The sequence below is a fragment of the Ammospiza caudacuta genome, chromosome 6, assembly GCF_027887145.1.
Source record: "Ammospiza caudacuta isolate bAmmCau1 chromosome 6, bAmmCau1.pri, whole genome shotgun sequence".
Classification (NCBI taxonomy): domain Eukaryota; kingdom Metazoa; phylum Chordata; class Aves; order Passeriformes; family Passerellidae; genus Ammospiza; species Ammospiza caudacuta.
In genome coordinates this window covers 45,389,758-45,402,262 of record NC_080598.1, presented here as the reverse complement: position 1 = coordinate 45,402,262, position 12,505 = coordinate 45,389,758, and the positions used below count along the sequence as shown (strand labels likewise).

General features: G+C 37.8%; 1 protein-coding gene across 7 annotated transcripts in view; it reads right to left on the bottom strand.

Annotated features, from left to right (window-relative positions):
* Positions 1-12,505, bottom strand: part of NRXN3 (neurexin 3) — a 908,017-nt gene that overhangs the window by 124,243 nt on the left and 771,269 nt on the right. For all 7 annotated transcript variants that reach the window (XM_058806342.1, XM_058806340.1, XM_058806341.1 and 4 more), the window contains one exon: positions 11,270-11,441. In XM_058806342.1, coding sequence (XP_058662325.1) covers positions 11,270-11,441 — 172 coding nt within the window. The remainder of the gene's footprint in view (positions 1-11,269; positions 11,442-12,505) is intronic.

Below are 12,505 nucleotides of genomic sequence, written 5' to 3'. Positions count from 1 at the left end.
GAGGAAAGAACTGAGATTTGAGAATCAATACCATCAATGGAAAAAAAAATCAGAAAAATAGAGGAAAAATTAGTGATGCCACTAAAATACCTAGGTTTTGGTTTGCTATGGTTTAAATTTGGCTGAGCAGTGGGGTCAAAATGCAGCAGAAGAAGTGGGACTATTTCCACATAATCATGTCTTCCTGAATAAATCAATAAGGGGAAAACAAGGAGACATTTGCTTTCCAATTGAGAAATACAAATGTAATTGCTGTAGATATGATACAAACACATACAGCTTATTTGACTTCATATTTCAGATCACAAACTAAATGCAGAAGTAGGGCAATTTTTTTTAGAAGGACATCTTTTGGGGCATATTTTTGTTGTTGCCATGGTGTGTTACTGTATTTCTCTGGAGCATCAGACACTTGACAGGTCTCAGACTCAATAAGCTTGATTAGATGAACAATCAGGCTCTGGGAAGACAGAAGAGAATCCCAAATCCAGGACCATTGGAAAAAAGTGTCACTTTGACCATTAAAGCAAATTTTCTCCTAAAGTATTTGGTATTCATCTGCAGATTTGACATGTTGGACATCTAGTCTGATGCAGGAAGATGTAAGAGTGTTGCTACACTAATTCAGCTAACAGCAGAATATACAATACAAACAACACATATCTCTGTTTTTTTGGACAGCACCAAAAAACTTTTACTCAAACTGTCAGTACTTTATGTTAATGTTTTCTTTATCTAGGCTATAAACAAGATAAATATTTTGGCTAAATTAAAACTAGTATTGCCTCTAACATGTATTTGCATATTAGAAGAACCTTTTATGTGATTGTTATGTAGCAGTAATAAAGACGGCTACAGAAGAATACTTCTTACTCCTCTCCCCTCTCCCTCAAGGCCTATCAGTGGGATCCTGGGTGGGAATTAGATGGTCATGGCAACTTGCATGAAGATACTTTTCTGTGTTTACTTCCTGCCTTAGGTAACCTCCTCCTTTCAACCTTACTGCTGTTCAATCATACTGTGCTACTTGCTCTGCTTCATTACCTTACATGTCTTCATAAAGGCTCATGTATTTCCCTCTTTCTTGATGCCAAGCTGACAAATTCCGGGGCTTGATAGACTGCCACTCACATGGGCTTGAGGTACCTGAGGAAGTTAAAACTACATCTCGCTCAGACTGAATGCAGTGTGTTGCAACAGCTCAGATCAGCTTTCAGAAACAAAACAGGAGCAATGGATACTGGAAGCTGCAATATAACCACCTGTTTGTTTTCTGTGTTTTCTCTCTTCTGTCCTCCAAACTAGAATTTGGAAGACAGAAAGTCCTTACAACACTTTCATGAAACTCTTTGAGAATAGAGCAAATGAGAAATAAACCACACCTTCATTTTTTTCTGTGGAAAAGCAAAATAAAAAGTACACAGCAGATAAACTCTAAGCGTAGTGGCAACATTTATGTAATTTTTATATCATGTCAGATCCTATCCCATCATCCAGTATGGAAACACATGCATTAACATGAGGTATTTTTGCACAAATTTCAAAGTATGTTCGTTTGTTGATGACTTCATCAACAAGTCTTATATGTTTTATATGTCATTGGATACAGGGGAACAAAACTTGAGTGTTCATATCAGGCAGCCATATTTATCAGTTTTCCAACTCTAAAAATATATTATAGATGCTATGGCCCTGCAGTGACAAGCTACAATCAACTCTTGATTTCATCAAATTGTCATGCTTTAATCATCCCTCTTGGCAGATCTTCCAACATATGTTGCAGTACTGCCTTCAAAATGTGCTCCTCCAATTCTGTTTTATTAACCCTGTCTTTTTATATGTTTTAGGCTCATTATGCAATGCAGTAAACCTGTCAAAGGCACTTTATATGCTGTCTCCAATTCATGCTGATAGGAAGCATCTAAGAGCTCATTTAAGTCCCACAAAATGAGTTCAATATGAAAAGTCAAAATCCAAAATAAAGTATGTGACAAGAATCCTGGTGATCGTATTCAGCCTACAGGGCTAATCAAAAAATCAGTTCTTTTGTTCCTTCCTTCATTGCCCACTCAGAAGGACATTTGGATAGGAAAATATTAACACCACAGTGGGATCTGGTAGCACCAAGAAAAAAATCCCTTCAGCATGCAGATCAAGCAACAGATTAATGATTCTAAGTCATCCAGTACAACATCCATTTTCATGAAGACAACTGGGTTCAGCCAAACTTCTTACTATTACCTTGGTTTCAGAAGCAAGGTTTCAGAAGTGAAAAGGAGATCATAACAGCCTCAAGTCTGAGGGAAGGAAAAGATTGCTACAGGGTCACAAGAAGGTAGAAGCCAAAGTTTTTGTGAGGAGTTAAAGGGTGGAAAAAAGAGGAAATGACATGTCAAAGTCATTCTGCAAGACAGAATGAATTTGGGGGAAGAGGACCCAGGCTCTGAACAGCACAAAGAACTAGAAATTTCCTCTAAGGAAATCACTGAAGTGGTGCAATATGAGCCATGTAGAGGTACTGTGCAGGGATAAGTACAAACTTAGAAAGAACTTGTTGCAATGACTCAAACATTTCAGTGAGTTCTGCTTTTGAGTTTTCCTTGTTAATTTCACAATCAGCATTAGACTTTGCGTCACTGAGCTCACAAGAACTAATAATCACAACATTGTATATTATTTACAATATCAGTGAACATGTCAGCTGAAGAAAGGATATGTAGCCTTTTACTGATTTCCCCAGTGATGCTAATATTAGACCTTCTAAACTTACTTCCCTTTTCTTGTCTAATGCATTATAAATTAAACAAAGCAAAGTTGGAAGAGGTAATATCCCTTTGACAACAGTTAAAAACAGACAAGCTCTCTGAAACAGAAGACACAAAAAAATTACAGAAGTAGAAAAATATAATGCCACTGATTAAAAAAAAAAACCTACCATGAAGAACTTCTATATCCTGAAATGAGGCTGATTTTTTCAGCTGTATTGGGCTGACTCATAAAAACTAGTAACCTTCAGTAATTATGCCTATATAAGTGAAGATTAATACAGATATCACACACTATTTCTCCACAGTTAAGGCACTCTTATCTTCTAGGTTGGTCAGCAGGTACCAAAACAGAGCACAGAGAAGTCAGCTCAGTCCCCTGCTTCCATCTTGGGAAATCTACTGTCTCCCCATGTTCAGTAATAAAGTCAGTGAGATGAACTCTAGCATGCACAAAGAATCTGGATACAATCTTGTGAGACCTTCTGTTTCCAGGACAAGATGGGGATAATATATAAAAATCAGCAATCATGAGTGGGAGCTGCCCTGTGTGCTTTACATCAAACAAATCCTTGCTAAATTTTGTCTTTAACAACTACAACAATCACTGCATTATCTGAGGAAATTCCTCATCATAACAAGCTCTTGTGTGTTTTGTGTAATTCCTTTACAAATAACCTTGAGCCTTCTGTATGTCCTCTTAATATCTCAGGAGAGGATCTCATTTTCTCCTCCTCTCCTGCCTGCCTTCCCCAGTCCCCCCTCCTCAATTATCTCTTGCTGTCTTCTGGGTGGTTATGTTTAATCTCAGGATTAGGCAGAAGCCTGCAGTTTGCTTTGAACAGCTTATCAGCTTCCAAGAGACATTTACAGGGAGAGAAAGACTCCAGTTTTGATAGCAGTAATTGTATTTAGCTTGTAAGATACAAGGCTATTTATCTCACGGCTGGGAAATCACAGAGGGAGAGAAAGAAAATGTTGTTGATAAAAACTAAATAAAGCCTAAAAAAATGGAGAAGAGAGAAGAGAGAGAAGAGAGAGAAGAGAGAGAAGAGAGGAGAGTCCTCAGAATCTTTTCAGTAGAGGGATGAGGTGGGAAATGGATCTCATTGAACAAAATGATCATGCTAGTTGTGGAAGGAGACTGAAAAAAACAAGGGAAAGGTAATAAATGGCTTGAGCAGGACAATAAATGACCTGTTTTAAAGCAGTCTATGAATTCTTGTTCAATATTCACGGTTGTGTAAAACTCATGGAATTTTATATGTAGAGATAGGTAGAAGCATTTTTAGAGATACTGAGAACCAACACTGCATTTGAAGATAGCTGGATCTGTGGATATCCACATCTCTGGAAATGAAATCTGCTTTTTTGTTTTTCACAGAAATTTACAATAGTACCCATCATGAATTGTGCAGTGCCATGCAACACTTACTACTTAAACCAGCTTCAGGTTCCTCTTTTATAAAACGCCCTTTCCATTTCACATTAGCAGTATTCAGTCAGTATTCAGTCTGCTCTCGCCAAATCAGCCTCATGCTTCATGTTTCCCACCTCACAATTCCTGTAAAATCTCTGATGCTGGTTTAAGTTCTCCTACTATATTACTCCATTTTTAAAGTATCTACAATAGGTTTGGGTGGGTATTTATGGAAAAAAAAAAAGTTTGAGATATTTTGAATCTTATTAGGCTGCCATCAGTATTCTAATTTGCTACAATGAAACAAAGCAAAGCATGGGAGGGTTAACATCATCTCACTGAGAAACGAGAGCACTTTGCAAAAGTATCAAATGGGTAACAGCAATTTAAAAAATGCCAGATTCCAATTATTTTGATACTTTTAATCATAGAATACTTTTGCTAAAGGAAGAATAAGATAGAACCAAGCTTTCAATCTTATCAAGACAAACACAAATACATCAAGTTCTTTCCACCACCATAATTAATTCTCTAGAGTTAAAACAGATGGAATGAAAAATACATCTATTTTTTCTGTGTTACAGAGATGCAGCATATAATTTCAGGTGTCCAAAACATGTCTCATAATCATGACATTTTCTCAAAGGTGAGAGGTCACAAAGTGAAAAAAAATTGAGAAAAACTGACAGACTTGAGATTCTTTTGTAGCCTTTGTTGCATTACCTTTCACTTAAATGCAGAACTTTAACCTCTACCTGACATTTTTTATTTCTTTGTGAGCAAGTAGTTTAGACTAGACTAGAATATTTGGAAAGTAGCTACAACAATTATCTAGCTCAATCAGGGCTGGCCAAAAGTCAAAGCATGTTCTTAAGGGCAGTGTCCAAATGCCTCTTAAACACTTATGAGCATGAGGCCTGGTGACAATCTCTCTAGAAAAATGGTTCTGTTTGACCAGTCTGTGAGTAAAATAATGCCTCCTAAGATCTATTGTGAACCTCCTCTAGCATAGCTTTGAAACACTCCTACACGTCCCATCACTAAGTACCATGGAAAAATAGCTCAGCACCCATCTCTGCTTCCACCCTCAGAAAGCTGCAAAGAGCAAAGTCACCCCAGCCTGCTCTGCTCCAAACTCAACAACCCCCAGGTCCTTAGTCCCTCTCCATAGGACATGCCTTCCAGCCCTGTCACCAGATTAGCTGCTGTCCTCTGGACATTTTCATGGATGTTCACATGCTTCTCAAATTATGGGACACTACCAAGAGTGAGACCACACAAACACTGAATAGAGCAGGACAACCACTCCTTTGACTGGCTGTCTGTGCTGGCTTTTCTGCTCCCCAGAACGTGGTTTGTTGTTTTCACTGTCAGGGTCCACATATGACTTACACGGAGCTGCTGCCCACCAGCACTCCAGACCCATTTCTTCAGGGCTGACCTCCAGCCACTCTTCTCCTAAGTCATAGTAACGGCTGGTGTTACTCTCCTCCATGTGCAGAATCCAGAATTTGTTCTTGCTTAATTTTATCCCATTAATCATTGTCCAATGCTCCCATGCAGCTAGAATCCCCTGCAAGGTTTTTTGTCCCCTAAGGGGGTCAACAGAACCAGCCAGTTTAGTCTCACTAGCAAACTTCCTACATCCACTACCTTCCCTTCATCCACAAGATAGGTGACCTTACCACAGAAGAATGAATATACTGAACAGATCTGTCCCTGGAACTGAACCCTGAGGAGCAGCTCTGGTGACCAGCTGCCAGGCAGATGCAGCCCCATCCACCACAGCCCTCTGAGCTCTGCGTTCAGCCAGTTCCTAACCCAGTGCACTGTGCACAGCTCATCCCACAGCTGGGCAGCTTGTCTGAAATGGTGCTGTGAGGGATGGTATCAAAAGCATTACTAAAATCCAGGAAAAACTACATACACTGCCTTTCCTTCATCCATCAGGCAGATGATCTTACAATAGAAAGACATAAAATTAGTTACATGGAACGCTCCCTTTGTGAACCCATTTTGAGTGTGCTTTATGACTGCATTATTCTTCAAATGCCTTTCAATAGCATACAGCATAATCTTCATAATTTTTCCTGGAGCTGAGTTTGGACTAACAGGTTTTAGCTCCCTGTATCTTTTCTCACACCCTTCTTATAGCCTGGAATAGCAGTGGCTACGTTCCAGTCAGCAGGGACCTCCCCAGACACCAAGACCCTTGTTAGATAATAGAGGAGTCCTGCTGCTAGCATCCCTCACTATTCATTCAGTTAGCTGGAAAAATTATTGAAAAAAGCAAGTAAGAACTCAGCCAGTTTTCTTCCCTATCTTACATAAAATGAGGGGCACAAATCAAGCTTCCTCAAATCTTTCCACCTAGCAAATGAAGAAATACATTTCAGCAAGGCAAGATAGGTAGGAGAATCTAAACCACTATCACTTGGACCTGCTTCTGGAAAGCCTATTGTTTTACACAAAGACTTTGTCTCACATAGACTAACAAAGATGCAGTTCAAATTGGATTGCTTTCAAATGAAATTGAAAAAAGAAGGTATGCCCAACAGTTCAGGAACATTCAATCCTTGGAACTGGAGCTACTCTGAAAGAAAATCCCAGCACAGATATCATGGTCTCAGAATCAGTTTTTTGTTTTATAGGTATGCACTTATCTGGCCAGAGCAGTCAGTTCTGCTGCCAAGAGCTAACAGTCCAGCTTTTCCAGAAATGCAATTTCCTCTCAGAAATGTACTTCAGAGACCAAATAAAGTAAGGGCATAGAGGAGGAACTAATTTTTTTCCTTTATCCATAGCAAAAATCCTGCAGAATAATGTAATTTGAAAGGGCAAAGACTACTGCAAGAAGAGTGAGAGATAACTCAAGAATGATAAAGGTGAAAAATATAAAATATGTACCGTATGGATGAAATAATAAACTCTGGTAATAATCCAGTTGTTTAATACTGTCTTAATTCTTGTTTCTAAAATGCCTTAAAAAATCCAGGCTACATTTTTTTTGCTGGATCATGCATTTCTTTAAATGACAGCTCCTTCCTACCTGTTGCCTTCTTTCCTTTAATCCTCTCCTTTAAAACATTACTTAAATAAGATTTTTTTTTTTATTGTGGATACTCTTACTTAACAGCTTGTCTTCACCTTGATTTTTTTTTTCTACTGCAGAATATGTAGTTGGTGCCTGGATGAACGAACAGGAATATCAGGTTTGTTTTGACATACACTACAAATCTGGCATCACACAAAGTACTTCTTTGCAAGGAAAAGACAGTGAACTGAGTCAAAAAAACCATATCCTGTTTAAGAAATAATAAAAACTTAAGGACTGAAGTATCCCAGGTCTGTGTAAAAATTGAAGATTGATTTCTAACTGCTCTGAAAATTTCTGTAACCTGTCTCAAATTTGATGGGTTTCATTTTGATAAAAACAAAAACATGTCAGATACTTTATCTTCCTGAAGTCTGGGTCCAAAATTACTTATATTTTATCATTAACCAATTTATTTGGATATAGAGAAGGCTTTTTCCAGGAACATAAAAGCAGGAAAATTACAATGACCAAGCACAACTTGTTTTCTGGGAGAGTTAAAAGGATGAAAGCATGAGAGACAACAGAAGGGAGGACGTCATAGAAAACTGTACTTCAGACTACAGCAAAAGTTTTATACCCTGACCAAGAAAAATTCTTTCACATTGTGATAACCAACTTAATGAATCAAGCATGAAGAAAGTGGCTATCAGTACAGCCTATGGAAGAAGCCCATCTTCTTATTGTGTTCATGAGAGAGAGGAGAAAGAGCAAAACTAATGCAAATAAATCACAAACAGCTCAATGGTTTTGGCTGAACCACAACAGCTGAATTGCAGACAGCAGCCTCTGTGCTAATGCTACTTTGACATCTCCCAGTTCTCAGAAGCTTTGTCTCACATACCTATACTGGGCTACTGTTCTGTCTTTCTGTCCAGTAACAAAAAATCTGGTACTTTGAGGTGGTACTAAAGATGAGAGCCCATTCCTAGTAATTTGGATTATTTCAGTCACAAAACCAACTTTAGCTCCATGTTAAAGTTTACCTCCTTTACCATTTTTCTCTAACCCTTTTCCCTACAAGAAAGTGCAAAGCTCATGTTGCAGGTGACTGGAATGCAATTGGATGCTATAAAACCCAAAATGTCATTGCCTGAGTTGTAAGTTTGCTGTCATTCTATTTTCTTTGTCTTTTATTTGAAGTTGTAAAAATACAGCTTTGGAGCCTTTGGGTCTCATTGGGCTAGTTTCAGTTAATTTCAATTTAACTAAAGACTGTATTTTAAGGAAAGCCAATATTCTCTCACTTTGCTCATTTAATGAATATCCAACTTTTTTTTGTACTTTTCATTGAGCAAGTAATTATGAGTCTAATGTATAATCCTTCCACAAGTAATAAAACTCAGAGAGGAGCATGGAAATGCCATTCAGAATGCAACCCTGACTGAAGATTGCACCATGTGTGATGACAAAGAAGAAACATTAGATAGTTTATAAAATTTGTAACATTAGGAAAAACAAGTACACATGAAATTGTTCATTTTACAGACAACGCAGTGTGCTCAAGCAAGCATGGTCTACACATACAACATTTTTTAAACACTACCAATAACTGTGTTTGTAGAATTGACATGATGCTATGTGAAACATAGGGGATTACTCAGCTACTATCACTCAAGTTTGATATGAATTTAAATTTTCAGCAGGTTCCAGTTGAAACACACTGGATTAGCCTGGGTCCATCCAACCACAAAGCCTTCACAGAACTGAATCTCTGCTGAACACAGGTTTGGTCATGCAGTCAGATCAAAAACAACAGTGCAAGTTTGGTTTGTGAAAGACAGCAAGTAATTAATTTTAAAAGCTCCTGTTCAGTCTTTTTTTTTAAACATTGTCTGCACAGAAAATGGGACTAATAAGTATTGGCTTCCTGTAATAATTGGTTCATTGAACCTTTTCTGAATCTTAGGCATTCATAACGCCACTCTATTTTATGGATATTCTGGTATTTAACATGAATTGACATCAAGCCACAGTCCTTTCCTTTGGGAAGGCTGGAACATTGCCCTCCTCCCTTGGGTTTTTTTGTTTGTTTGTTGGTTTGCTTGGGTTTATCCCACAGTAATGTATTATCTTCTGTTTTTTTGATTTTTGTCTTTTTCTTTTTTTTTTTAATTTGACTAAAATATTGGTTTGAAAGAAGTAGCAGACAAGTAAAGGATTAACCTGCACACACCAGGTATGGTCCCATAAGCCTTATTTTCACAGGGACAGGCTGAAAAATTCATCATCTACAAACAGACAAAAATTGAAATACGTGCACAGAAAGGAAAAGGTGTCTGGAAGATAAAGGTGTCCTTTTTTCTTAGGGTACAACTGCACACACTCAATACTAGCCCAGAATATAAGATTAATGCTGATTCCGTAAAACCTTACATCTTCTAATGAAAACATAGAAATATCTTTAGCCAAGGCAGAAGCCCAGGTACTGAGGTAGTCTGTGAGTGTGATTTATTTTCCCTTAAAAAAAAAAAATCTCTAAAGCATTGAGCTGAATATTTTGTTTCTTTACACCAGAGACTTACTACAGCAAGCAATATAAGAAGAAAATTTATTCATAGAGGTTGTAGTGACTGTAATTGGCTGCCAACTGTATTGCAGGTATTTTACAAAATTGATGAAAGGAGCAGAACAGAGATCCTCAGTTGGACCTTTCCTCTCAAACCAATGCATAGCAGAGCTAGAACCTAACACAGCACATCTGTCCTGGCATTCTTCAAAAATATTTTTTTCCCAGAAATAAGGTTAATAATTGAAATGTATCCTTTTGCATACACCTCACAAAACACTGACAAAGGGACATATGTAGTAGAGAGCAATATAGCACAGATGACTCACATTCAAAAACCTTCCTGTGTGCCTTCTGAGGGAGTAGAAGAGATGAAATCATCCCTTTGGAGTAATTTATTAGTATAATGTCACATAAATTAGCATATAACCTCAAGTTAGGATATTTACTATAATTTGAGTTTAAGTTTCTTTTGAACAATTCCTACACCACTACCAAGAATCTTCATTCTGTCTTGAGCTACTACTGTACAACCTAGAAATAAAGAACTGAATGTTTCTTAGACTCAAAATTGAAAACCAAGATCATGGCTTCACCTTAAGTAACATATGAATAAGAGGAAGGTGGTTAACATTGGAGTTCTTTCCTTGTGTTCATTCTTCCTTTTATAACCATGCACATCATCAGATCTCAGCTATTTAATACACTGTCAGCAGCACACAAAGCAATCTGTTTTTCACTTGGAGTAAGTTTGACCTTTTAGCATTGTGACAAAGTATCATGACATTGTGATTTGCCAGTGGTGGGATAAAACATGTGACAGTGTATCAAGAGCTAGTTATTCACTATTTCTGGTGGATTTAGGGTGATAATTTCCAAAGATATTGAATTTTTCCGCTGCATTTTGACAGAAAGTCAACTAGGAGTTGTCAGTTTTGGTTAGATGCTGTGTTAACTTTTGTGTCTGCAAACCTAAGAAAGAAATTGAAATTCAGATGATAAAAAATTATGAGGCAAGCATAAGGTCTGCTCAAATACTTGCTTATCTTCCATTTCCTTACATTTCTACTCTATATTTATATAGACAGTATCTGGGGTGGGGCTAGAGTCTTTTCACTTCACCACTCCTTTTCATAAAGTCTGTTCAAAACTTTTCTACCCTAAATATTTAGAAAATATCACGAGTAGCAAAACCAAGTTTGTCATTGAATAGCTTTGTAAGTCTGTGTAGAACCAGGATTCACTTAGAGACCTCTGAAATAGCATGGTCTATGGACATCATACCACACAGTTGGCATGCTTTTTCTTCCAGTCTAAAGGACCATTAGTTTGTTTTCCAAGAGACACACTATGCATCACCAGGCTCGTGAATTTATTGTCTAGATGAAGCAACAAAGATTTATATAGTGACCAGTTGTTATTAAACATGAGGTTATAGGTACAGATAAACTGAAAGAGAACAAAAAGCAAAATATATGTACCTGTGGGGTAGTGTTCATTCACTGGCCAGCTGTCAACCTGAAGTGTTGCATTGCCACCATTCCTGGTAAAGCGTACTACGTGATATTTGCCATCATTTACAGGTGTGCTTTCCTCTTTAATAGAGATGTCCACCGTGCCAATATTGAAGACTACGCCAATCTTGCCTTGCTCCTGAAAGAAGAAAAGAAACAAGTGTTTTAAAATTGCTGCCACTTAGGAGAATGTTCTTGGCCTCTAAGTCTCTAGTGGGTAGTTCTGCCGGTAGATGGCACTGGAGAATACACAGAATTGTCATTTTGAGCTTCTCAAGACACATTTCATTGGTTCTGCTTCATTGCAAACACTTTCTTTCACACTGTTCTTTACAGCATTCACCTGAAGACAGTGACTCATTTGTTCCCATAAAACATCACAGAAGACAGGTGAGAAACCAGGCAGCAAAAATCAGGAGATGTGGATAAAGAGTTATTTGAGCAACATCTCTGCTGATTATTACTAGTCACTTGTTATATAAAATGCAGCCACTGACAGGCTGTTATCTCAACACCTGTTTTGGTCTGTTATTCTTCTTGGGAAACAAACAGTCCTCACTCCCCAAGAAAATAATTGTGGGATCCAGCAGGAAGAATGCAGTTAGAAGATGAATGGAACTTGAAGGGAGCAGAAGTGTCATTAGCTGACTTCGAAATCCAGAGGGAAGCTCCTAAGAGACAGGAGCTGCCCATCTTATTTTTCTCCATCACACAGCAAACAGTGCCTTACCAATAAAGCAGTGTTTTCCCAAAACTTTGCACCAGTCACTGACTGAAAGGGAAGAGCTGGCAAAATCTGTTATAATAGCCACAACACTTCCTTCTGCAGGTCCCCTCAGGTGATTCCAAGTAATGACCATATTTAATGACTTTAGAGTATACTCTGATTAGATATATGCATTTAATATTACTGATTTAAACAGCAACAGAAATTCTCATCACTGTACAATTAAGAGCAATGCATCTTCAAACACTCAGTAAGGAGAGGCACAATATGCTAGTGTTAACAATTATGAAGGCATATTAAGTGCACTGCACATATCCAAAACTGGTACAGACAGGCAGAACTAAAATGTATCATACAGGAAGTCAATATATTTGCTAGCTATCCATACTATAAAATTGAAACAAGAGAGAGTGGATGGCCATCTTCTATGCAAATATATTTTCCTTGAAAAAAACTGAGGTATAATAAAGGGTGAC